Below are 26,014 nucleotides of genomic sequence, written 5' to 3' on the forward strand. Positions count from 1 at the left end.
TATTTATGGATATGTCTCCCCAGGCCATGGAAACAAGAACAAAAATAAACTACTGGGACTACACGAAAATAAAAAGCATTTGCACAGCGAAGGAAAGCATTAACAAAACTAAAAGACAACCTATTGAACAGGAGGAGAGATTTGCAAATGACATATCCGATAAAGGGTTAGTATCCAAAATATATAAGGAACTTATACAACTCAACACGAAAAAAGCAAACATCTGATTTAAAAAAGGGCAAGAGTCTGAAGAGACATTTTTCCAAAGAGGACATTCAGATGCCAACAGACACATCAAAAGATGCTCAACATCACTCATCGTCAGGGAAATACAAATCAAAACCACAATGAGGTATCACTTCCCACTTGCACAAATGGCTAAGATGAAGAAGACAAGAAATAATAAGTGTGGAGGAGGATGTGGAGAAAAAGGAACCTTCATGCACTGTTGGAGGGGATGTAAATTCATGGAGCCAGTGTGGAGAACAGTATGGAGGTCCCTCAAAATTAAAAACAGAAATACCGTATGAACCAGTTAATTCCACTACTGGTTGTTTACCCAAAGAAAATGAAAACACTAATTTGTAAAGGTAGATGCACCCATACATTTACTGCAGCATTATTTACAATAACCACGATACAGAAGCAGTCCAAGTGTCCATCCACAGATGAACAGCTAAAGAAGATGTGGTGTATACATCTTTTTTATGGCTGAATACTACTCAGATGAATACTACTAAGCCATAAAAAAGAATGAAAACGTTTCTTAGGATCCACATAAGAGTGAAACCATATGGTATCTGTCTTTCTCTGTATGGCTTATTTCACTTAGCATCACACTCTCCAGTTCCATCCATGTTGCTACAAAAGGCCACATTTCATTCTTTCTCATTGCCATGTAGTATTCCATTGTGTATATAAACCACAATTTCTTTATCCATTCATCCGTTGATGGACATTTAGGCTCTTTCCATAATTTGGCTATTGTTGAGAGTGCTGCTATAAACATTGGGGTACAAGTGCCCCTATGCATCAGTACTCCTGTATCCCTTGGAAAAATTCCTAGCAGCGCTATTGCTGGGTCATAGGGTAGGTCTATTTTTAATTTTCTGAAGAACCTCCACACTGCTTTCCAGAGCGTCTGCACCAATTAACAGAAACCCATGGGGGAAGGGAAGGAAAAAAAAAAAAAAGAGGTTAGAGTGGGAGAGAGCCAAAACATAAGAGACTGTTAAAAACTGAGAACAAACTGAGGGTTGATGGGGGTGGGAGGGAGGGGTGGGTGGGTGATGGGTATTGAGGAGGGCAGCTTTTGGGATGAGCACTGAGTGTTGTATGGAAACCAATTTGACAATAAATTTCATATATTGAAAAAAAAAAAGAATGAAAACATGCAATTAGTGACAATATGAATATACCCTGAAGGTATGATGCTAAGTGAAATGAGTTAGAGAAAGATAAATACTACATGACTACTTATATGTGGAATTTAAGACAAAACAAACCAACAAACAAAAAAACCAAACAGACTTAAATACAAAGAACAAACTAGTGGTTGCCAGAGGAGATGTGGGTGGGGGGATTAAGGGTACAAACTTCCAGTTATAACGTAAGTAAGTCACAGGGAATATAGTCAATGATACTGCAGTAACGTGTGGTGACAGATGACGAGTATGTTTACCACACTGAACACTGAGTGCTGTAATGACTTGTCCAATCAGCAGAAACTAATATAACAGTGTATGTCGACTATACATCAGTTACAAAAACAAAATGTGAAAATGATTTGTAAGCCATAAAGTTTCATAAAATATGAGTAACTGTTATACTGGACAATTACTGACTGATGAGAAAAATTAAAGACTGTGATGTCCTTAAAGAGATTGTATTACATTGATAATCATATTAAAATTAAAATATTCTAAAGTTCCAATGATTTCAATAACCCATTTTACTACAATGTATCATAAAAATAAAACTGTGATATCATGTCACTTACAAGAACATAAGAAAAGTCAAAGTTCACTGAAATTGTAAAAATCCAGGTCTTGAAATTAATAATCAAATTCATAAGGTTAGAATTACCTAAACAGCACCTCGGTGGCTCAGTGGGTTGAGTGTCCGACTTCAGCTCAGGTCTTGATCTCACGGTCCATGAGTTTGAACCCTGCATCGGGCTCTGTGCTGGCAGCTCAGAGCCTGGAGCCTGCTTCGGATTCTGTGTCTCCCTCTCTCTCTGCCCCTCCCTGCTCATGTGCACATATGCACATGCACACACTTTCTCAAAAGTGAATAAACATTAAAAAAATAAAAACAAAAAAAACAAAAAAAAAATTACCTAAACGAACAAATCAGTCTATTATCTCAGTAGCAGAATTTAAAGTAGCTAAGTTAACCTTTTCCTTTTTTTTTCTTTTTTTTAATTTTTTTAACGTTTATTTATTTTTGAGACAGAGAGAGACAGAGCATGAATGGGGGAGGGTCAGAGAGAGAGGGAGACACAGAATCCGAAGCAGGCTCCAGGCTCTGAGCTGTCAGTACACAGCCCGACGCGGAGCTCGATCCCACGAACCGTGAGATCATGACCTGAGCCGAAGTCGGATGCTCAACTGACTGAGCCACCCAGGCGCCCCTAAGTTAACCTTTTTCTAAAAAAGAAGAAAAAATTTCAAACTGCTGGAAATGATTCCTGAAATCACTGCAATTACTTTCCTGTTGTTAATGTTTGTTCTTCATCCCACAGCTGTTAACCATTTTTGGTTATAAGTTTACAAATAAACAAATCACTAATAAAAATTATAAACAACAAAAGTTTTTTGCCACAAACCCATTTTATGGTGAATATAAAATATTACTCACTTGAAATCCATTAAAGTTTGGAAACAGATGAATCATGACAACTTACTGGGTTTATTAAGGACTTCAAGATAGGAAAAAAAATCTCAAGGGGTAGCTGAGTGGTTCAGTCGGTTAAGTGTCTGACTTCAGCTAGGGTCATGATCTCATGGCTCATGAGTTCAAGCCCCACATCAGGTTCTCTGCTGTTAGTGCAGAGCCCGCTTCAGATCCTTTGTCCCCTTCTCTCTGCCCTTCCCTCACTTCCACTCCTTCAAAAATAAACATTAAAAAATATTAAATTTTGATTTTAATTAAATTTCTTTTGTTTTTTTGTGCTTTTAGTGTCATAGCTGAGAAACCGTTGTGTAATCCAAGGTCATAAAAACTGACATCCATGTTTTCTCCTAATATTCAGCAGTTTTAGCTCTTACACTTCGGTCTGTGTTCCATTTTGAGTTAATTTTTGCATGTGGTATGATGTGGATATCCAGTTGTCTTAGCACCTTTTGTTGGAAGCAGATCAGGATACAAACTATGTTCATCACCCCAGAGGCTCGTCCAAGCCCTTCCCGGGCCACACTTCCACCTCCCCCTCCTCCCTCCCCACCCCAGCAAACATCCATTCATTAACTCCTTCCTCCAATCAGAACTTGGCCACCAGCAGCACAGCTCACTCCTTAAAAGTTTCTTTTTATAAATTTGCTGAATAACTGCTAACCTGAGGAAACATAAGGGCAGTTCTGCTTCCTGGGTCTGTAAATCCCCCTCTCATCCATATGCCTGATCATTTCAATACCTTGAAGAAACCAAAGTGTTCCTCTCACCTAAAGGGTACTTGTAGCGATACTATATAATTCCACAGAAAACACAGAGGATGTTGGACTAAGTCTCAAAGGTGACTCTTAGGAATTCTAAGATTGGATTGAAGGAAAGGGTTGGCTATAAAACGGTATCCCCCAAGAAACAGAAGGACAAAGATGGAGTGGCATCTGGAGCAAAGGGACCAAGAGAACTTAGCAAACTGTTTCCCCAGAGAGAACAGGAGACTTAAGACCCGTGACTTACGACAAGCTGTGCGGACTAGCCTCTGGGGCTGGTTAGTCACTGTGACCCTACAGCTATGGGGAGTCTACTGTCTCTGCCCATTTTGAGATCACAGAATAGCCTATCTCTAATTCACATACCTTAAAAAAGATACATATTTCTAAATTCCCCCCCCCCCCCCCAACGAGCCCATTGGGGCGCCTGGGTGGCTCAGTTGGTTGAGTGTCCGACTTCGGCTTAGGTCATGATCTCACAGCTCGTGATTTCGAGTCCCGCATCGGGCTCTGTGCTGACAGCTCAGAGCCTGGAGCCTGCTTCCAATTGTGTCCCCACCTCTCTCTGCCCCTAACCCACTCGCATTCTATCTCTGTCTCTCTCAAAAATAAATAAACATTAAAAAAAATTTTAAAAAGAGCCCCTTAAATTTATTAGACAATTACCGAATTTTCACCATGGGAGGGCAGTCTTATTCTAATATACTGTGCAAGCCTGAAAATACAGACAACAGACATTAAAAAAAAATAATCTTAAACACTACTTTCATATTTTAAAAAGTTAAACACATGATGGGGGCACCCGGCTGGCTCAGTTGTTACAGCATGTGACTCTTGGTCTTGGGGGTTGTAAGTTGAAGCCCACATTGGGTACAGATCACTTCAAAATAAATCTTTTAAAAAAAGGTGAACAAGGGCATCTACCTAGAAGCAGTCACACATGGTCTGACTAATAAAAAATAGGAAATTCCTAATTTCCTAATAGGAATTAGGAAAACAAAGGAACGGAATATCTGAAAAATGGACAAGCAGAATTATGCTTTATATACTTATAGAATATCTAAGTATCCTCACAAGACTATACAATCTTGCAAGCAAGGGGCGCCTGGGTGGCTCAGTCAGTTAAGCATCCAACTTCAGCTCAGGTCATGATTTCAAAGGTTTGTGGGTTCGAGGCCCACATCAGGCTCTGTGCTGACAGCTCAGAACCTGGACCCTGCTTTGGATTCTGTGTCTCCCTCTCTGCCCCTCCCCTGCTCGCACTCTGCCTCTCTCTCTCTCTCAAAAATAAATAAACATTTAAAAATTTTTAAATCTTACAAGAAAAGAACAGTAGCTAGCATTTACTGAGCCCATACCATATGACAACAATAAACTAAGCATTTAAATGTAATGTTCAAATACCAAGCACTCAATCATCATGTTACTTTATGACAGCACACGCACACACACACACCAGTTCCCCAAATCACAGAGAAACACAAAAAAGCTTGCAACAATGAAAACAATTTAGAAAAAGAACAAAGTTGGAGGATGTATACTACCTAATGGCAAAATGTAATATAAAGCTGCTGTAACCAGTAAGGCTACAATAGAACAGAACTGAGAATCTAGAAACAAACCTGTACATTCATGGTTAACAGATTTTTGGTGAAGATATCAAGGTAATTCAATGGGGAAATAATCATCTTTTCAACATATTGTCCTGGAAGAGTTGGAATATTCACGTGCAAATTCACATGCAAAAAAAAAAAAAAAGTGAACTAATTAGACCCTAACCTCACAATGCATTCAAAAACTAACTCAAAATAAAGGGCACCTGTGTGGCTCAGTCAGTTGAGCGTCCAACTTTGGCTCAGGTCACGATCTCACAGCTTGTGAGTTCGAGCCCCGCATCGGGCTCTGTACTGACAGCTCAGAGCCTGGAGCCTGCTTCGGATTCTGCGTCTCCCCCTCTCTCTGTCCCTCCCTTGCTCATGCTCTGTTTCTCTCTCTCAAAATAAGTAAACGTTAAAAAAAAACAACAAACACCTAACTCAGATCATAGCCCCAAATTTAAGAGATAAAACTACAAACTTCTATAAGAAGATAGGAAGAAATCTTTAACCAGTTAGGCAATTAATTCTTAGACTTGACACCAAAAGGCATGAAAAAACTATAAAAGAAAAAAAATAATTTGGGCTTTACAAAATTAATGTATGTGTACCAAAAGATGCTATTAAGAAAATGAAAAACTTGTGCCATGGACTGGAGGAAAAAAGATTGTAAGCCATATATCTGATAAAAGGACTTGTATTCAGAATATGTAAAGAACCCTTCACTCATAATAAGACAAACAACCTAATTAAAACGGGCAAGGGGCGCCTGGCTGGCTCAGTCAGTAGAGCATGTGACTCTTGATCTCAGGGTTGTAAATTCAAGCCTCATATTGGACTCTGAGATTAATTAAAAATAAAACCTTTCGGGGCGCCTGGGTGGCTCAGTCAGTTATGCATCCAACTTAGGCTCAGGTCATAATCTCACGGTTTGTGGATTCAAGCCCCGCATCAGGCTCTGTGCTGGTGGTGTGGAGCCTGCTTGGGATTCTTGCTTTCTTCTCTCTCTGGCCCTCCCCCATTCATGCTTTCTCTCTCTCTCTCTCTCTCAAAATAAATAAACTTTAAAAAAATAAATAAATAAAATAAACCTTTAAAAAAACAGGCAAAATTTGCTATACATTTTTATTGTAATTCCTACCAAAATTCCACCAAGATTTTTTGTAGCTAGAGATGATGTTATTCCAAAACTTATGTGGAAGGGCAAAGGAACCAGAATAGGCACAATAATTCTGGAAGAAAGGGAAGACTCGTTCTATCTGATTTCAAGGTAACACCAGATGCTGAGGATGTATAGACAGTGGATCTCTCATACTTGGCCAGTGGGAATTTAAAACGGCAAACAGTTCGTAAGATGTTTTAAAACTAAACATGGGCTTACCATGTGACCCAGCAGTTACAGTCCTCAGCATCTACCCCAGAGAGATGGAGACGGATGTTCACATAAATATCTGTATAGGAGTGTTTACAGTATGTTTATTAGTAATAGCCCCAGACCAGAGCAACCCACAGTCTTCAGCAGATGAACAGTTAAACCACTCATAAATACATCCTTTTTAAGGAACAGTAGTAACGAAACAGAATAAATTGATATACAACCTGATCAACAACCTGTATGAATCTTCACAGACTGATGCTGAGTAAACTGTCAATTCCAAAAGGTTATGTATTATATTATTCCATTTATGTAATATTCTTTTTTTATTAAAAAAATTTTTTTTAACGTTTATTTATTTTTGAGACAGAGAGAGACAGCATGAATGGGGGAGGGCCAGAGAGAGAGGGAGACACAGAATCGGAAGCAGGCTCCAGGCGGGGCTCGAACTCACGGACCGCAAAATCGTGACCTGAGCCGAAGTCGGACGCTTAACCGACTGAGCCACCCAGGCACCCCTATATAAAATTCTTAAAATAACAAAATTGGAACAACAGAATAGATTACCTGTCAGGAGCTAGGGAAGGGAGGGAGACAAGCAAGACATTTCTGTGGCTATAAAAGGGTAACATCCTTTATTTGATGGCTGCACCCTCAATATCCTGGTTGTGGTAACTAACATACTATACAGTTTTGCAAGTTTTGATAACTATGTTATCATTAGGGGAAATAGGCTATAGCACACATAAGATCTCTCTGTGTTATTTCTTACAATGTATAAGTGTCTGCAATTATCTGAAAGTAACATCTTTAATTTAAAAAATCAATTAAGAAGTACTGATTACAGTAGAATGTAAGGTATCAGATAAATCAACACCAGGGGCCACGTTAAGGATGGTTTTATAAAATAACCATATAGCAGACAGACAGCTCAAGAGAAAAGGGTGGAATGTCCAGGAAAAACTCATTCTGTTGTGGGAACAGCGGCCTTTCACACTGAACAGGGGAAAGCGGTTGTTCAAGGGACACCAATGGGACATGGGGAGAGCGTCCACAAAAGATTCAGGTGAATGACACCGTACAGGAACTACAAATTCTAACAAATCAGAGGTTTAAGGGCAAAAACTAAAAACAATGAAAGAAACCGTAGTGGTCCTAGAAGAAACCGTGGGAGAATTTTTCTGATAATGGGGAAGTGGGGAAGGTGGTTCTGACTCTGACACAAAAAGCCAGAGAGCCTTAAGTAGAAACGAAGAAACTCAACGTCAAGTCGTTGTGGCAAAACGGTCACGAGCAAAGTCAAAGGACAAATGACAAACTGGAAAATAACAGTTTTAAGTCACAGCACATAGGCCTAACTTCCCTTATAAAGAAATCCCAAAACTTAACCAGAAAAAGACCTACAACACAACAGAAAAAAAAGTAAAAAAGACACGGACTGCTCCAGAAAAAGCCGCAGACACAGATGTAAAATGTCAGAGATATTCCAACAGACTCACAGTAAGAAAAGTGGATGCCCCAAGCACGGCACCACTTTCACCCACCAGATCACCCTGATCAAGCAAGCACAGCAAGGAGGATTCGACACGTGCCCTTGATGCTCTCCGTGGAGAGCGTGCCCCTGTCTGCAGATTTATCCCTCAAGTGTAGCTGCACACACATGCAATGATGTATAAAAAGTTGTTAATTGCATCAGCACTTATATTAGGAAAAGATTAAAAACATTAAAAATTTGGGGGTGCCTGGGTGGCTCAGTGGGTTGAGCGTCTGACTTCGGCTCAGGTCATAATCTCACGGTCCATGAGTTCGAGCCCCATATCGGGCTCTGTGCTGACAGCTCGGAGCCTGGAACCTGCTTCAGATTCTGTCTCCCTCTCTCTCTGCCCCTCCCCTGCTCATGCTCTGTCTCTCTCTGTCTCAAAAATAAATAAAAACATTAAAAAAATTTTTTAAAAACCAAAAATTTCATGCAAGAATTCTTTCTAAAAATAATAATTTTTAAATATATATATATATATATATTTGCTTCTAGGTGCATAAAATAAGTCTAGAAAGATTCGCAAGAAAACAACCACACTATTCTACTGAAGGTCTCAAGGGCCGTGAAAGTGTCCCTGGAGTCCTACAACGTATGGGTCCTTAGCAGTGGCTACTGGGACGGGAAGCAGGGGGTTGGGAATAGAAGCTGCAGGGAGTTTTCGTGGTATACCTTGTGACATAGAAATATGTATTTGGTGTCGGCCCCCAGTTCCTGACATACAGGTCCTAAGTCCTTGGAATTTCCTGGGTGGTAATGGTATCTTTTGTTCTAAGGAGGTGACTCTGGGTGGGTTCCTTGATGGCTGGTGGTCATAAGAAAGACCTGCCATGATGAGAAGCTTGGAACTTTCAGCCCCATCCCCCATCCTCTGAGGAAGAAGAGGGGCTCAAGATTGGGTTAACCATCCATCACACCTACATGCAGAAGCCTCCACAAAAACCCTTCAATTCAAGTCCAGGGTTCAGAGAGATCTTTGGCTGGTGGGCATGTCCAAGAACCGAGAGCAGAGTATACCTCAATTCCAAGGGGACAGAAGCTCCTAGACTTAGGGCCTCCCCAGACCTCACATTACGTATCCCTTCATCTGGCTTTATGCCTGCAGCCTTTACCATATGCTTTATTAAATAATAATTCAATAAATATAAGCATTTGAGTTCTGTGAGCCATTACAGCAAATTATAAAACCTGAAGAGGGGCTGTGGGAACCTGCAGCCCGGCGGCACAGAGGTGGTGGGTAAGCTGCAAACCTACTAGTTGTGCTGTGCCTGGCATCCAAGGTGGGGACAGTCTTGGGGGAGTGAGCCCTTAACCTGTGGGATGTGATGCCAACTCTGTAGAGACAGTGTCAGAAATGAGTTGAATTGTTAGGGTACCCAGCTGGTGTCTGAAGGAAGAGGAAGGAGCAGGCAGCTGGAGGCCAGAAAGACAAGTCACCCGGTCCAAGAATGGGCAAGAGGTAGGTGTCAGAATTCTTTAAACGAGAAGGTCATGTTTGGAATGTATTTTTACTTATTTATATATGTATTTTTAATTTCTTCTCCCCGCCCCCTCCTCAGTTTTATACCAAACATGTTCACATGTTCTACTAACTGAGCCAGCCAGGTGCCCCTATCTTTGGAATTTATTTTAAAATATGAGGCAACACTGGAGGATTCTAAGCGGAAGCACTGTACAGTTAGATTTACTTTTATAGAGAATAAATTGAAAGATGGGTTGGAGAGGGAGATGTGTGAACACAGGGAGACAAGTCAAGACACTACTGCAACATCTCAGGGAGAGTTGCTGGTCACTGGAAAAAAGATGGTGGCAGGAAGACCACGAGACACAGACACAACAAAAAGATACTCCTGTGCTAGACCACAGAGGGCTCAAGCAGCAGACCCAATCTGACAGTGAGACCGGTGGTTCTCAAGTTTTCACGGCACCCGCAACACATGCTAACAGTGTAAGTTCCTGGGGCTGCGTCTAGAGCTTCTGATTCTGCAGGTCCAAGGCATGGAGATGCTGCCACCTGAACCTTAAATCAGCAGCCCCTGCAAATTCAGACACGGATGGCTCTTGCGCCACACTCTGGGATGCACTATCTAGAGAACTCCCAGACTTCTGGCTTCCATCAGACAGTGGGTTCAGTTGGGACGGGGCCACCATTTATGGGAAAAGAATGGAAGCCAGTCAGCGTGGGCAGATGCACACAGATGGACGCTGTCTGCCGGGCACGTGTGACGTCTAGTGGTCAGACTACTGAAGGGCTCCCTGAATGGTCGCTCTGATGGAGGCAGTTCGTCGGCGAAGGGTCATGTGTGCCTCCCAAACTGACCTGATGTGGGAGGCTGTGAGGCTGAGGCTTCCAAGCATGTCAGACCTAGACGCTGGTCCTGGCTGCCTCTCTGAGGATACCCTCCCTGCCCAGATCACTCACCCCCGGCCATACTGTCTTCTCCATTCTGATACCAACTTGGCCTGCTCCTTCACTATATTCAGGTCTTTGCAAAACTATCTAAAATAGTAGCTTCCTTTCTTAAAACTTTTATTAACAGACGTTTACTTTTTGGAGCAATTTTAAGTTCACACCAAAACTGAGAAGGTACAGAGATTTCCTATATCTCTTGCTTCCTGGTGCTATAGGTGCTCCCAGCTCATCGTGAATGCTCCGTGTCCCAGTCCTGCAATCAGTCATTTCTTCAAGGAGCCTGGTTTCTTTTACTGGAGAATGGTGTTTGAGGCCAAGATCTGGCTGTTTGCTGCTGTTGGACAGTCACTGCTTCTCCGCGCTCCCAGCCGACAGAGCCAGGAGACAGGTGTTGTACCCCGGCCCGTGTGCACACACACGTCTAGAAACGTGTCTGCCTGGCGCCAGCTGTGTGTGAGCAGCCCGAACGTGAGCTCATGCTGAGGTCTCCACTCCGGCCCCTCGCTGCGTGTGTCGTTCCCACTGCCTCCCCTTGCTTGTCTGTACCTTCCGTCCAGCAGCGGGACATCTGGCTCCCCCATCAGCCACACAGGTGTGCACAGGAGCGTCAGAACTGCTGGCCTGTGCCCATGTCATTCCTGTTAATTCCCCATCTTGCTTTATTCTCCTCCACTGCACTTGGTACCACTTCATCTATTTTCTATCTTCCTTTTCCTGACAACAGGGACTTGCTGCTGAGTACCTAACACTTAAAATTGCCTTGAACAAAGCATGTGCTCAATAAGTATTAGCTGAATGAATGTAATGAAAACAGTCCTTAATTACCACAATTCAGCAGGTGTCAGTCTGACCTTTCTCTGCCAGCACTATTCAGCTATGAAGATACTATATCTACTCAATTAAATTAAAATCATAGATTATAACTTAGACTTTTCACGGATTCAGTGGACTTCTCTCTCCAAACTGCTGCAATTATAACCACCAGCCTGAAACCGTGAACTATGACCATCACTTACAGCTTCTGCTTTGTCCTCTAAGGCCTGACTGAGCCAGCACTCCCCGGATCCCCCTGCCCCCAACCCATGCCTCCTGGATACCGTCCACCTCTTTCAAATCTCCTAGACACGTGTGATTTTCTGTGCTCTAGCTACTGACTGATACACATTCTTTTCACATTTGTTAGGAAGATGAACAACACAATTACTCAGAAATTCAAATCACAGTGTGTTAAATGAAGAATTATAGAACAATTAAATTTTCAATTTAAAGTTTATCTTCCAAAAGAACTGTGAGGGTACATACAATGACTTTTGGAAAAATTACACAGATTTGTTCTCTCTTCCTTAGTGTGGAAGCCTTAAGAACAAAGACTAATAGGAAACATATGGACAAGATCGGTAACAAGATGAAATCTTGGCCCAGATATGGTCTGCCATGTTTTACATACCAGTGTCTCAAATAATAGATGAGATTTTCACAATACTGCCAAGCATCACTTGAAACACAGCAAGCTTAAAAAAAACCTGAAGTACAAGAAAATAAATCTGGTGATTTCTTTGTAAAAATCTGATGGTAAACACTACTTGAGGACACAAAAACAAATTCCAGGATTCATTTTACCTTATTACTTTGTACAAACTTTAAAGAGCCTTCCAAACAATGAGCTCCAAGTTCACTGCCAAGAAATACAAGTTAACTCTCTGCTGAAAATATGAAAACACTAGTATAAAAATGTAGCATTTAAGCAGTTAACTGCTACTCTACCACTACTCTTCAGGACAGACAACTCACTGAAATGAGATTTTCTACATCTACAAAATAAAAGCAACAGTAGTTGGTCAACAGAAGCTTCTATTTCCATCTCAGTCGATACTGTAAAATATTTTTTGTGCTACTGTAAACAGGCAAATCAGAGTTCTACCTTCTGAGTATAAGACACTAAATTCTGTCGCCAGATTAACTTTTGTTTCAAAGGTTATCGGCAGGCATTCCAGTGGAGGAAGGTGAGAATGGGGATAGCAAACAGAAAAGAAGATAAAATTCTCTGTGTAGAAAAGTCCTATCTTTAATCTGTCACTAATGACAAACTCCTTCATTTAAAAAGTTAACTAGACATTACTCTATAGAGGAATGTTTATGTTTCTAATCTTGGTTCCCTGTCTTCATAAAGGGAAGCAGCAGTGTGAACATAACGGTTCAGACAAGCCCCATTTCAAGACGGCTCTGAGTTCCACCTTAAACTGCTGAGAAGCTGAGCTCCATGTCACAGGGGACCTTAATTTGGAGAATTCCTTGGCATGAAAATGAAAATAAAAACAGTAATCAGTACATGCTGTTTCATTTAGTTCTGTTTGCCTTTCATATTAGAGGAAATTCTTGCCACACCTCAAACCAAAATTAAGGGGAAAAGAGGGGGAGGTAAGCCACATAAATCTGACCCACAGCACAAGCATCTCCATTTGAATCCACAAAGTTTTGGATAATGAAAAGAAACACATAATTTTAATTCAAGCCAAGTGTTTTCCAAGCAGATTATATTTGCTTAAATTGCTACAGTAATTCAAGGACAGCCCTGTCTGGACACACAGTCACTGTGGATTTTTAAGAGACTCAGTTAAAGAATTTAGGAATATCTGATTCAATTTACAGGATTTGCAAATTCATCAACCCCTGAAAACTAAAGCAAACTCAACAGGTATGACGATAAAATAATTTTCAATTTTTTAAGAAAGTATTCCTACTGTTAAAAATTTTTTAAGTAGATTTGATTTGTTTAACATTAAAATAGCCGGCAGCCATCATGAAAGAACAGTATCTGAGAAAAGCTACATTAAAACTCTGATTAGCACAAATATTCAGAGAAAGAAGTGATAACAGTGATTTTAATTTTCTAACTTAATATTTACCCAATAAATAATCTTTGTTTAGATTTTCTTGTTTGTTATTCAGAATGAAAGATTCTCAGGTTAATGGAATGATTTGGTCTCCTCCTCTCTCAACTTTAAATGACAGAAACTAGCAAATGTCTGTGAGCCATACACCCGAGCAGGGTGACAGGGAAGAAGGATATTTGTACAAATTTCCAAGACATTTTCTTAAAATTTCTCTGTTGACCAGATCCTTGACAGTAACATGGTTTTGCTTTCATTTGTCTCTGCCTGAAAGGGAAGATGTGAGTGCTCTGTCTAGCATAAAGGAAATAGTTTTTTTGGGTTTCAGTTAATTAAGATTTAAATGTATTCTGGCTAAAAAAAATTTGAAATGTTCATATTTCTAATAGCAAAAGACTCTTACTTCCTTAGGCCTTGGGTGTTAACAGGGATGTATACTGTTTCACTTTTATAGAGTTAAATTTAAAACTGCTTCGGAAAGAAATCTGAGTCATATACTAACACTTTGGTTTCTTAGACCCTAGTTTGTATGGCATACCAATGACGTAATTGAGTCTTTAAAATGATAAAATGCAATGAGCCGTTCCAATTACTTTACACTTTCCAGAGCAAAGTTTGATCTCATTTTAATTAAAGATTTCTTATGAAAACACAAGTGCTTTTTCCCAATTAAGAGAAATGTTACAACATAGAAACATTTGTAGCCATAATACAAAAAATTCATGTTAGTGGATGTTTAAAAAAAAAAACGGTTAACATATGTTTTCCTTTGCTTTAAAGCTTCCCGTTCACATCTGTTATTCTTCTACTCCTCTATGTAATGGGAATAGCATGCTGTGATGGAGACACCACTGGGAGAGAACAGCCATGTTCTCTCTGACTGTGTCCATTTAAAAAAACCACTGTGGCAAAATAACACCTAGAAATAATCAGCATTAGTAGGGACAAGCATCGCTAACAAGATGGAATCTGCAATTTACTAATCCAATCCTCCATTCAACAAACCTTTCAGCGCTTATACACCTGTGCATTGTACTAGATTCTGCCAGAAGTTAGGTCAGGAAATGGGAGAACTGACAGTGAATGTGCTGGTTTGCTATGAGCTGCCCCGTAGGGAACAAGGCATAAACCGCACCACATGAAAAGGCAGAAGTAATAAAAACATGGTTAGCAAATGGCTGGGAAGAGATCGGTTGAGTGGAAAACTTGGATAAAAAGAAGTAGAGGCAATTTTAACAGGCAAACTAACCAGGGATGAAGCTGAAGATTAAGATGAACAGAAAATATTGGGCCTATGCATGGAGACAGGGTTGATCTCAGACCAAAAAACTGGACTTGGTCAAAAGAAGTGGGACCAGGCTATACTTGGCTACAGAGCCAAGGTCCTCAGGGGATGACTAAGAAGACAACCTGTCCTTAGGGAAAGGCTGTCTTCACAGGTGGCCAAGACCAAAATCTGGCAACACGAAAGAACCCTTTATTTTCAGAGACACCCCATCCTAAGGTCTTGATTTGAAATTGAAGGTATGCAATTAAGTGCAGGATCAAAAGTATCATCCAGGTTTCCTTTTTCCCCAATAATTTCTCATAATTGTTGATTAGAGCCATGACGTTAATTCTCAAACGTAAGGTTACTAATTGATTATTGCTAATGTTTTTTGTTTTGTTTATTTCTTGCTAATGTTCTTAATACAAGGATGAACTTCAGAGCTCTGATGAGCAATGCTCACTTCAAAGTTTATCTGTGAAACAGTCAGCTTCCAACCCCTGCCCCCCACCTGCACATCTCTGTCCCTCGGCTTCTACCTTGTGAGGCACAGCAACCTAACAGCAAAACCCCTAGTGCAGTGAGACTGAAGTGAAGTATGACACGGACTTTAAAAAGTTAATATGATCTACTATAATGAGTACAATAAAATATACAAATTTAACACATAAAATATTATCAACTAGTGAGTAAAATGTATAGGATGCTCTATACCCATTCTTGCTAAACTCCCAACATTAGACCAAATGATGCTACCAAGACTTCCTTGTCTGTCCCAAGCAGGGTTAAGCCGCTGTGCCCATGGCCAGTGGGGTCTCTGCTGTGAGCCTTATTGCCCTCTGAGAATTGGTTCGCTGAGTTGTGTCTTCCCGTAAGCTGTTTGCTCTTTCCATGTGTTTCCCCCACCAAGCACAATGCCTCACCCCCACACGTTAATTCCAGACAACCATTAACTGAAGTTAACTCAACCAAGCTAACTAACTAATTACTCATATTTGTAATGTGGATTACTAGCTGTGTTCACACACATCTAGCACAGGTACTAACGGTGGCAGGCTACAGGGCGCTCCCAAGCTTCCCAGCACCATATGACTGCCCTCTGGGATGAGACCACACTCCCCCCAGGACTCTTTCCCACCTAAGTGTGAGAACCAGGCTTGACTACATGAATAAATTAAATTAGGTGCTCATTCCCTGAGTGCAGATTCCACAGCTCAGAATTCAGGCCCTCTAAATTCTGGTCCAGACTGGCTGCAACAGTCTTACTTTGCTCCTTCAACAGCTAGCCACTATTTCCCAGATGGCCTACTCTGTGTTGTTTACATATTTTGCTCATCTCTTGTATCTGCAAATCTTTCTCCCTGCTTTCCTCTATGGGAACCTTAATATTGCTTCAGACTCCAGTTCAAATGCCTCATCTTCCATGAATCCCATGGATAAAAAGCAACAATGCATGGAGTCTATTTAGATTTGTAAAAGAAAACTGAGTTTCAAAATCACAGATTGTTTTAAAAGATCAAACCACTGGGGCGCCTGGGTGGCTCAGTGGGTTGAGCGTCTCTTGATTTCAGCTCAGGTCATGATCTCAGAGTTTGTGGGTTTGAGCCCTGCATTGGTTTCCATACCGACAGCACAGAGCCTGCTTGGGATTCTCTCTCCCTCTCTCTTTGGCCCTCCCATGCATAGGTGCTCTCTCTCTCTCCCTCTCAAAATAAATAAATAAACATTAAAAAAAAAAGATCAAACCATTGCTATTTTGGCATACTGTGTAGGTAGGGATAACAAACTATACATGAATAAACAATTGTTTCATCCTATCTTCTTAGTTTAAAAAAAAAAAAAAAGGTAGCAACAGCAAGGTCATCATCCAAAACCAGTGGGGAATGAGGCTTTAGAGGCTTGTCTAGAAGGAGATGTCATTGAGCAGCATCGAGTGCTCTTGAACTTAAAGTGAGACCAGATGGCGTGGTCTGTTTTCTCTCCACTGACTCTGCTGCGTGAGTCAGGCTGTGAGTAGATGGATAACTGAAGGAACCAGGTTTGGAGTTCATGGGACGAGGATGAGGATGAAAGGGCCAGCGGGCCTAGGGCATTTGCAGACAGGGGGCAACAGTGCTGCGGGTCCAGGCTGCTAAGAGGACCTGAGTACACTGGAAGGTATGAGCGAAGGGCAGGGAGAACACAGTGGGATCCATGTATTTAGGTGCCACTGAAACTGTGGAATTACTGCAGTTGGAATCAATACGTGGAGTAAATTATGAAGACAAGTCAGGTGTAAAGGAGCTGCACGCTGGAAATGACAAGGCCCATGGTGTGTGGGTGCACGGCAGGAAGTACCACTGAGGGGAACAAAAGATCAAGGGTCCCTAACTCTACTTAACTAACGCCTTCAAGTCCCACATAAACACATGATTACATTCTACACATTTTTAGTTTCTGACAGGAAAATAAACAAGAAACTAGATGCTAGAGTCTGGGAGAGACTTTCTCAAATGGGGTCTGTTAGAGACCATGATTTAAGAAACTACTTTTTCAATTATCCCAATGATGAAAAATGGCTAGTACTGTTCTGGGGGAATCAGAGATAAGTCATATCATGACACACAGTAACCTTTTGACATTAATTCTCATGAAACCCTGAATAAGAATGGTACAGAAAAATAGCCTCAGAACAAAAGAGATAGGGTTTTTGTTTTTTGTTTTGTTTTGTTTTTTGCTTTAACCTTTACCTAAATAACAAATTTATTCCATCTGGATCACTTTCTAATTTGCAAAGCACTTTTATACACATTCCTCACATGACTGTAACGACCAGTTGATATAAGCAGACAAGCAATTACAATTCTCATTTTATTGATGAGGCAAGAGGCAGCTACGTTACATGACCATCACAAGTGACAGCCTGAAATAACGGTCTTCAGGTTCCTTGTCCAGTACACCATCCACCACTTGACACAACTTGAAGTTAACAGGGTTTCTCAAGCTGAGAGCTCCCTCCTTTAAATCTTACTCCACATACCCTCCTATTCCCTGTACTGCCCATCTCTGATTCTCCACCACACCTCAACTCCTGGGAGACCGGTTTGTTGTCAATACTGTTTATCTAGAACTTAACATAAAAACATTAGTGGAAAGAAAGAAATGTGTATAGAATAACCTATTAGAGGCTAAAACATTGCAGACTGTAAATGTTGTATTTAGGATTTGAAGCAATTATTCAAGTAGAGTCAAAGGCAAAATAATTGGGTCCTGGAAATGGTTTCGTGGAGGAAAATTTGAAATCATGGTTAGGTTTGGACAGAAAACACTAAGAGGAAACATGATAGCTATTTTTAATATCTCAAGCTCTTACATAAAGTGGAATGTTTCATATTCTTCTAAGGGCAGAAAAGAGCATCAGGAAACAGAAAAGAGAAGTGGGAAAGTGTTGGTTAATATTCAGTAAGACATAGAGTCTCTCCTCTCATAGGCAGTGACCACCACTGAAGGGACCAAATAGATACGGAACACCCAGCATTTTTAGTGGAGGGGGTACCCAGCTGTGGGGTTGAGAGAGATCATGTTATTATTGTAAATCTACAGCAAGCAAGACAAACTTGGATTCTCTTAAAAGATGGTTATGTAGTCTGATACAATGCAAAGTGTGACCTTTTTTTTTTTAAGGTGTATTTATTTTGAGAGAAAAAGAGAGAGAGAGAGAGAATGAGCGGGGGAGGCATAGAGAGAGAATTCCAAGCAGGCTCCACACTCCACCCTACGTGGGACTTGATCTCATCATAGTGAGATCATGATCTGAGCCGAAATCAAGAGTAGGATGCTTAACGGACTAAGCCACCCAGGTGCCCCATGACTTTTTTGATACCACCTTACTGGTACTTAAACATTAATTTTGGTTTCAGCATTGCCTGTTCATTCTGGATATTCTTTTATTTCAGTACAGATACAGATATTATGCATTTTATGTAACTGTCAATTTATATAAGAATTATTCTAAGTTTTAGTCACTTTTCCCACAATATATTTCCTTTCTCCTTGTAATAGGACAAAAGAAAAAAAAAAAAAAAAAAAAAAGAACATGGGCTTTTTAAGTCCAGCATGGGTCCTTTTCTGCTTTTTTGGAGTCAAAGTATACTGCCAATATGAAAATTATCAATGGGATGAAGATTATGATCAAGAGCCAGATGATGTCTACCAACCAGAATTTCAATTTCATCAGAATGAGGACTATCAAGTTCCTTTTCATCAGTACATGTTAGGCTGTGCCACTGAATGCTTCTGCCCACCCAACTTTCCATCATCAATGTACTGTGACAATCGCAAACTCAAGACTATCCCGCGTGTCCCAGCTCACATACAGCAAGTCTATCTTCAGTTCAACGAAATTGAGGCTGTGACTGCAGATTCATTCATCAATGCAACTTATCTTAAAGAAATCAATCTCAGCCACAACAAGATTACATCTCAAAAGATTGATTATGGTGTGTTTGCTAAGTTGTCAAATCTACTACAACTTCATCTACAGCATAACAACTTAGAAGAATTTCCATTTCCTCTTCCCAAGTCTTTGGAAAGACTTCTTCTTGGCTACAATGAGATCTCCAGATTGCAGACAAATGCCATGGACGGGCTAGTAAACTTGACAATGCTTGATCTCTGTTATAATCATCTTGAAGATTCCATGTTACAAGAAAACATACTTGCTAAAATGAAAAAATTAATGCAGCTCAACTTATGTAATAACAGATTAGAATCCATGCCTCCTGGTCTGCCTTCTTCACTTATGTACCTGTCTTTAGAAAATAACTCAATTTCTTCCATACCAGAAAATTACTTCAGTGAACTTCCAAAACTTAATGCTCTACGAATGTCACACAACAAACTACAAGACATCCCATATAATATTTTTAATCTTTCCAACCTTATAGAGCTCAATGTTGGACACAACAAACTGAAACAAGCATTCTATATTCCAAGGAATTTACAACACCTATACCTAGAAAATAACGAAATTGAAAGTATGTAAAATTTCATTATTTTTTAAAGACAAACAATAGTATTCTGACCTTTTAAAGAACAAATCTTCAAAAACTCTATGCTTTACACATTGCTGAAAATGGTTGATTTGAAGTAGCTAGGGAAATGGCAGAAGGTCGCCTCAGAAAGGTGTGCTATAAAGTTTATACTCTTTTATATTAAATTTCATCACTTGAAGCATTGAGAAGTAGTACTGTAGAGTACATGAAAAAAATGGGAGTATCCTGAGTAGTGGGACTCCAGGTGATTTTCACTTTTTTCTTTTTGAGTTTTTTTTTTTTTTTTTAATTAAAAAAACATTTTTTTAACGTTTATTTATTTCTGAAAGGCAGAGAGACAGAGCACAAGCAGGGCGGGGGCAGAGAGAGAGGGAGACACAGAGACAGAAGCAGGCTCCAGGCTCTGAGCTGTCAGCACAGAGCCCAACGCGAGGCTCAAACTCATGAACTGTGAGATCATGACTTGAGCCGAAGTCAGATGCCCAACCAACTGAGCCACCCAGGCGCCCCTGAGATTCTTTCTATTAATAACTATCACTTAAATATTTGTTAAATAATTAAATAGCCAACGAAGCCATCATTTTCTTAAAAATTTAAATTACAGTATAGTTAATATACAGTGCTATATTAGTTTCAGTTGTACAACAATAATTCTATACATTATTCTGTGCTCATTAAGATAAGTATACTCTTAAAGCCATCATTGGTTTGATAATATAGAATTCATTTGTCATTTCATTTTCTTTATTATTTGATTACTATAAAAACTAATTGAACACAATCCCACCTATAAGTATTTTAAGTAATAAAACTATATCTCATATTTTAACAAAATCCAATGTAGGATTCTAGATGTAATGCAGCAAGATTAATTTTTAATTTGTATTTTTCAGATATCAATGTTACAGTGATGTGTCCATCTATTGACCCACTACGTTACCACCATTTAACATACATTCGTATGGACCAAAATAAACTAAAAGAGCCAATAAGCTCATACATTTCCCTCTGCTTCCCTCTTCTACACACTATTTATTATGGTGAGCAAAGAGGCACTGATGGTCAAACAATACAGCTGAAGACCCAAGTTTTCAGGAGATTTCAAGGTGATGCAGAGAGTGAAGAACGTGATGATCAACAAGAAGGTCCAGAACAAGAAGAAACAGAAGAAAACATTGACCCTCGCTATTACGGAAGTTAAGAATGACAAGAAACTATAAGTATACATTTATGATTTTATACATTATTCAGTATAAACTTAACTAAACATGGATAGCTTACAATAATATCTAGAATCATGTATTAGTATAAGATCAGACCGAATTTAAGTTCTTGGTAACATCTGCATCATTACATAAGGTTCAAACCTACTTAAAATGATACAAGTCTTCAGAAATATAAATCAGAATGACAAGTGGGAATAAAAACTCAACTTTAGGGGTGCCAGGGTGGCTCAGTAGGTTGAGCGTCCAACTCTTGATTTTGGCTCAGGTCATGATCTCATGGTTCCTGAGACTGAGCCCTGCCTGCATCGGGCTCTGCACTGACAGCCTGGAGCCTGCTTGGGATTCTCTCTCTCTCTCTCTCTCTCTCTCTCTCCCCCTCCCTCCCTCCCTCCCTCCCTCCCGTGCTTGCGCACACAATCTCTCTCCTCAAAATACATAAAATAAAATGTAAAAAAAAAAAACCCTTAACTTTCAACATAACAGTATTATCAAGCTGAGAACAAAGTATGCCATCTCAAGTAAAAGTAACTGTTCTAAGAGTGATGAAAACAATAGCATTAGAAGCTGAGAACTACAGGCCCTCTGCTTTGAATCACTAGGAGGACGGTGTTGAGACTCCCCAAGTGACATTCATGTAATGGGCAGCCATTCATTTAGGAGTAAGTTGTTTTCTTCAACCTGGCCTCCAGAAAAACTTGCACACTTGCACACTTGTGTGTGAAATCTTGCCACCAGGGTATCCATCTCCTTGGCCCTACCATTTAGAGCAACAGAGGATACTTCTGGTTTTCAAAAGAAGCCATTCTACTAAGGGTCTAAGACGCATAGTTTCATGAAATCAACTGGTCTTTGTTTTCTCTCAGAGCACCAAGGCAACAAAATCTGCATTTGGATAACTAAAAACCACCAAATTATCTCATCACAATCCATATTTTAGCAGATTTCAGCAACTGTCCAAAACAATGTCTTCCATTTTAACTGGGATAAATTTTTTTTTTTAACGTTTATTATTTTTGAGAGAGAGACAGAGAGTCAGACAAAGAGTGAGACAGCGAGAGAGAGAGCGAGAGAGCGAGAGAGAGGGAGAGAATGAGTGGGGGAGGGGCAGAGAGAGAGGGAGACACAGAATCTGAAGCTGGCTCCAGGCTCTGAGCTGTCAGCACAGAGACCGATGTGGGGCTCGATCCCACAAACTGCAAGATCATGACCTAAGCCGAAGCTGGACACTGAATCGAATGAACCACCCAGGTGCCCCAAGATAAATGGTTTTATAGTAAACTCACTACAGAAAGTCTTTTTGTGTTGTAGTTACACATCTTCCTAGCATGATATATTAGAAATATATATGTGTATCAGCCAACATTTACTTAATTAGCGCTAAATTTGAATAGAGTTCCTTTAAAATTTGGACAAGTTTGATGTCTTCTTTAAAACCTTAGAAGCATCTATTATATATTCTTTTATTTTGAAGTATCTTAAGTATGCCTTATAATGAAGATGATGGAGCTTCTGTGATGACCTTTCTCGATTTACCAGGCTAACATTTCACAGAGTTCCTCAGATGAAGAATAAATACAGATGGGAGCTACCTATGCAGGGACCCCAAAGAATAAACGGTAACAATATGGACAACAGGCAAGCATCAGACAAAACTATTTTAGGAGTTTTCAAGTGGTGAGTCTTGGAGATAAAGTATAAAAGGAAGCCCCTAATGCTCTTTATTTCTTTGGGTAGGTTATCAGCATTTAGCAGAAACAGAACACCCACCTGTCCGTAAGGACAAGCTCAACAATTCAGAATGAACACAAACAACAGTCCAATGAACATTCATGAGGTCATTTGGTTCATAGAGTTTGCAATGAAGGCACAAGACAGAAAGCACATGTGCATCTGTGACACCACAAGATACAAGTATGAGGGTAACAGAGCAAAATGCTAATAATATGGACAAAGCACACTTTCAACAGAGGTTAAAAAAAAAAAAAATTAGGGACCACCTCCCCCTTTATTGAAACTTTAAAAAATAGGCTCATAAATTTAAATATTTATTATGAGCAAATATTGGAAAGTACTATGGGTGTTTCAGGAGATAAAAATGATATAAATATTTCTAACCTAAAACAATTTAAAATTTTATGAGAAGCCATCGAGGAAATGAAAACGAAAACTACAATGAGAGACCCTTTCAATTTCCCTGGGACGGCTAGAATCAAAAAGAAAGACAAGTAACAGATGGTATTAGCAAGGAGGTAGGGAAAGTAGCCTTTCCCACACTGCTGGTGGGGATGTCGAATGGTACGGCTGCCCAGGGAAGCAGTCTGGCCATTCTTCAAAAAATTAGACTCACTTACGTAGCAATTCCACTCCAAGACATAGATTCAAGAGAAATGAACACATATGTTGGCACAGAACACAGAAACATTTGGAAACAAATGTTGGTAGCAGCACTATCCATTAATAGTGAAAAAGTGGAAAGCACCCAAATGTCCATCAGATGATGAATGGATAAATAAAATGTGGTCCATCCATACGGTGGAATATTATTCAGCCAAGAGAAGAAGTACTGATACATCATGCTGTGACATATATGAACCACGAAAATACCATGCTAAGTGAAAACTCCGTCACATAAGACTGTATACTGCCTGATCCCATTTGTATGAAGTATCCAGAGGGGCAAATCTATAGACACAGAAAGACCACAGAGTGCCTGGGGCTGGGGCGAGGGCAAGAGTGGGAAAGTGGGGAATATCTGTTAATGAGCAGAGGGTATGTTTCTGGGGTGATGAAAATGTTCTAAAATTGACTGTGGTGATGGTTGTACAAGTCTAAAGATACTAAAAATTACTGAATCACAGATTTTAAAAGGGTGAACTGTATGGGATGGAATTGCCTCAATAAAGCTGTTAAAAACTATAACAAAGAAAGATCAACTCATTCCAACACAAGGAAGGAAGAAAGAAAATGCTAACGTGGCAGTAACAAATAAAGATGATGTGAGCACAGATGTCCCAACTATTTCTGGCCAGGACTTGGAGAAGTAGCTCAAATTTCAAGAAGAGGTGGGACTGTGATGTGCGAGCAGGAACTTATGGCCAGGAGTGGGAGGAACAAGCTCCTGAGGTGAGATGAATATAAGTATGTGGCAATTACTTCCTTCACCTCTTGCACTGCTTAAAAACAAAAAGAAATAAAACATTCCAGTTTTCAGAATTCTGGAGCTTCTGTTTATATCCTCCTAAACTGATTTTTTTCTAAGTTGATTTTTTAAAAATCCTCAGACAGCAGCCTTTGTGAAGAATAGAATTGCACAATTTAGCAATCCAAAACAAGGAATGTGAAATTTGATAAGCTCTGGCAGAAGCCAGACCCGGTCGGTCGTCCAAGCCAGATGCCTGTGAGTCAGGTACAGAGGGAGCTATGAAGCCTCCCTTTCCGCATTCCTACAAGAAAGCTGGTTCTCATAGGGCTACTAAAAGCATAAAGAGAAACGATACATACGACAAAGCATTTAATAAAGGGCATGCCAGTTCTAGGTACCAGACAAGCAGCAACCAGTACTTCAGCACAGCCAGCCTAGCAGGCTGCTCCATCTGTGTGCCCCCTGATGTCAGACCTGGGTGCTTTCTCAGAGACCCCAGAAAGCAGCCAGCATCTCTGGGGGTTCCTTCCTTGATTCTATCTGTACAAAAGATTAGTGAACAAGAAAGATTTCGCTAAGGGTTCTCTTAGGGAGAGAAAAGAGGGTACTTAAATCATAGGCCCCAAACATATTCCAGGTCACTATCTCTTAGTTCAGCTTTCCATACCATCTCTGGACAGCCTGCCAGGGCAGAACCGAGTTCCCTCCACCCCCTGGCTGGGCCCTCTGCCACCTGGCTCCTCTGGCTACAGTAAGGTCACACTCTTCCAGCCTGATTGGAAGAAGAGGTCAACTCTGCTCAGCCTCCTCCCTCCAAAGGGGTGCCTGTGTGAACAGGTCATCCAGCTGCAGGGCCCAATGAGGAGGCAGGTTAACAACCATTTTTTGCTACTCAAAAACGGCCCTGAGGAACTCATACCCACCGTAAGAATTTCTCATTAAAAAACAAAACAAAATCCAATGCTTTCCCTAGGAGAAACTGAAGAATAACGTAAGTACTTCTTTAGCACAAGATTGCACAATTATCTATCACAGCTACGAACAAAACCAGTTGGTTTGATATTTACAACGGCCGGCCCCCCCCCCCCCGAGTATGGGTTAGCTACTAGGCTGAAGAGCATTTGTGACCACTAACTAATAAATCCGAATCACTCCATGAACCCAGGGTTAGTTACGAATCATAGTCTACATTTAGCTTTTATTTTTTATTTATTTAAAAAAAATTTTTTTAAGCTTTATTTATTTTTGAGAGAGAGAGAGAGAGAGAGAGAGACAGACAGACAGACAGACAGACAGAGTGTGAGTGACAGAGAGAGGGAGACACAGAATCCGAAGCAGGCTCCAGGCTCCAAGCTGTCAGCACAGAGCCCAACGCGGGACTCAAACTCACGAACCGCCAGATCATGACCTGAGCCAAAGTCGGATGCCCAACTGACTGAGCCACCCAGGCGCCCCTACATTTAGCTTTTAGAAAAGACATAAAAATAAAGGCTATTTCATAAATTTGTTCACAATAAAACTGGATGGGAGTGTCTAGCTTGTGCCTGCACATTACCTGCACATTTTCCCTTTATTCCCAGGGTTGGGACAACTAAACTAAAGCACAGATGTGTGCATCTCATGTAACACACTTACCCAGCTCCAAGGGGAAAACAGGAGGAATAAACCTTGTCTCTCCTGTATACTTTGTTGCAAAGAATTCATAGGACCCCAAGGACGGCTAGAACTAAAACCCTCTGGTTTCCTGATTCCAAACCCATTTTTTTCTAAATCTTGGAAATAAAATATTAACAGCAGCTGGATACAAAATCAAACCGTAACAGCTCAAAAAGCTAAAGTTTCTGGTATGTTCCAATTTCCTAAATAAATGTAACTATGC

The 26,014-nt window shown here is 40.3% G+C and overlaps 2 protein-coding genes across 4 annotated transcripts in view; one reads left to right on the top strand and one right to left on the bottom strand.

Moving 5' to 3' along the window:
* Positions 1–26,014, bottom strand: part of CENPP (centromere protein P) — a 232,200-nt gene that overhangs the window by 117,770 nt on the left and 88,416 nt on the right. The window lies entirely within an intron of this gene.
* OMD (osteomodulin) lies at positions 12,969–21,302 on the top strand. The gene is made up of 3 exons (XM_040449611.1): positions 12,969–13,271; positions 18,776–19,749; positions 20,661–21,302. The coding sequence occupies exons 2-3, from the start codon at positions 18,810–18,812 to the stop codon at positions 20,966–20,968; spliced, it is 1,248 nt and encodes a 415-aa protein (XP_040305545.1). The 5' UTR covers positions 12,969–13,271; positions 18,776–18,809; the 3' UTR covers positions 20,969–21,302.

This window comes from Herpailurus yagouaroundi, unplaced genomic scaffold (assembly GCF_014898765.1).
Source record: "Herpailurus yagouaroundi ecotype Mexico unplaced genomic scaffold, PumYag 199, whole genome shotgun sequence".
Classification (NCBI taxonomy): domain Eukaryota; kingdom Metazoa; phylum Chordata; class Mammalia; order Carnivora; family Felidae; genus Herpailurus; species Herpailurus yagouaroundi.

What these genes read in the sequence shown, in the direction of transcription:
- OMD (XM_040449611.1), top strand. Translation starts at nt 18,810, where the DNA reads ATGGGCTTTTTAAGTCCAGCATGGGTCCTTTTCTGCTTTTTTGGAGTC. An exon ending in AGAAAATAACGAAATTGAAA is followed by an intron (nt 19,750 to 20,660) that starts GTATGTAAAATT and finishes TGTATTTTTCAG; the next exon opens with ATATCAATGTTACAGTGATG.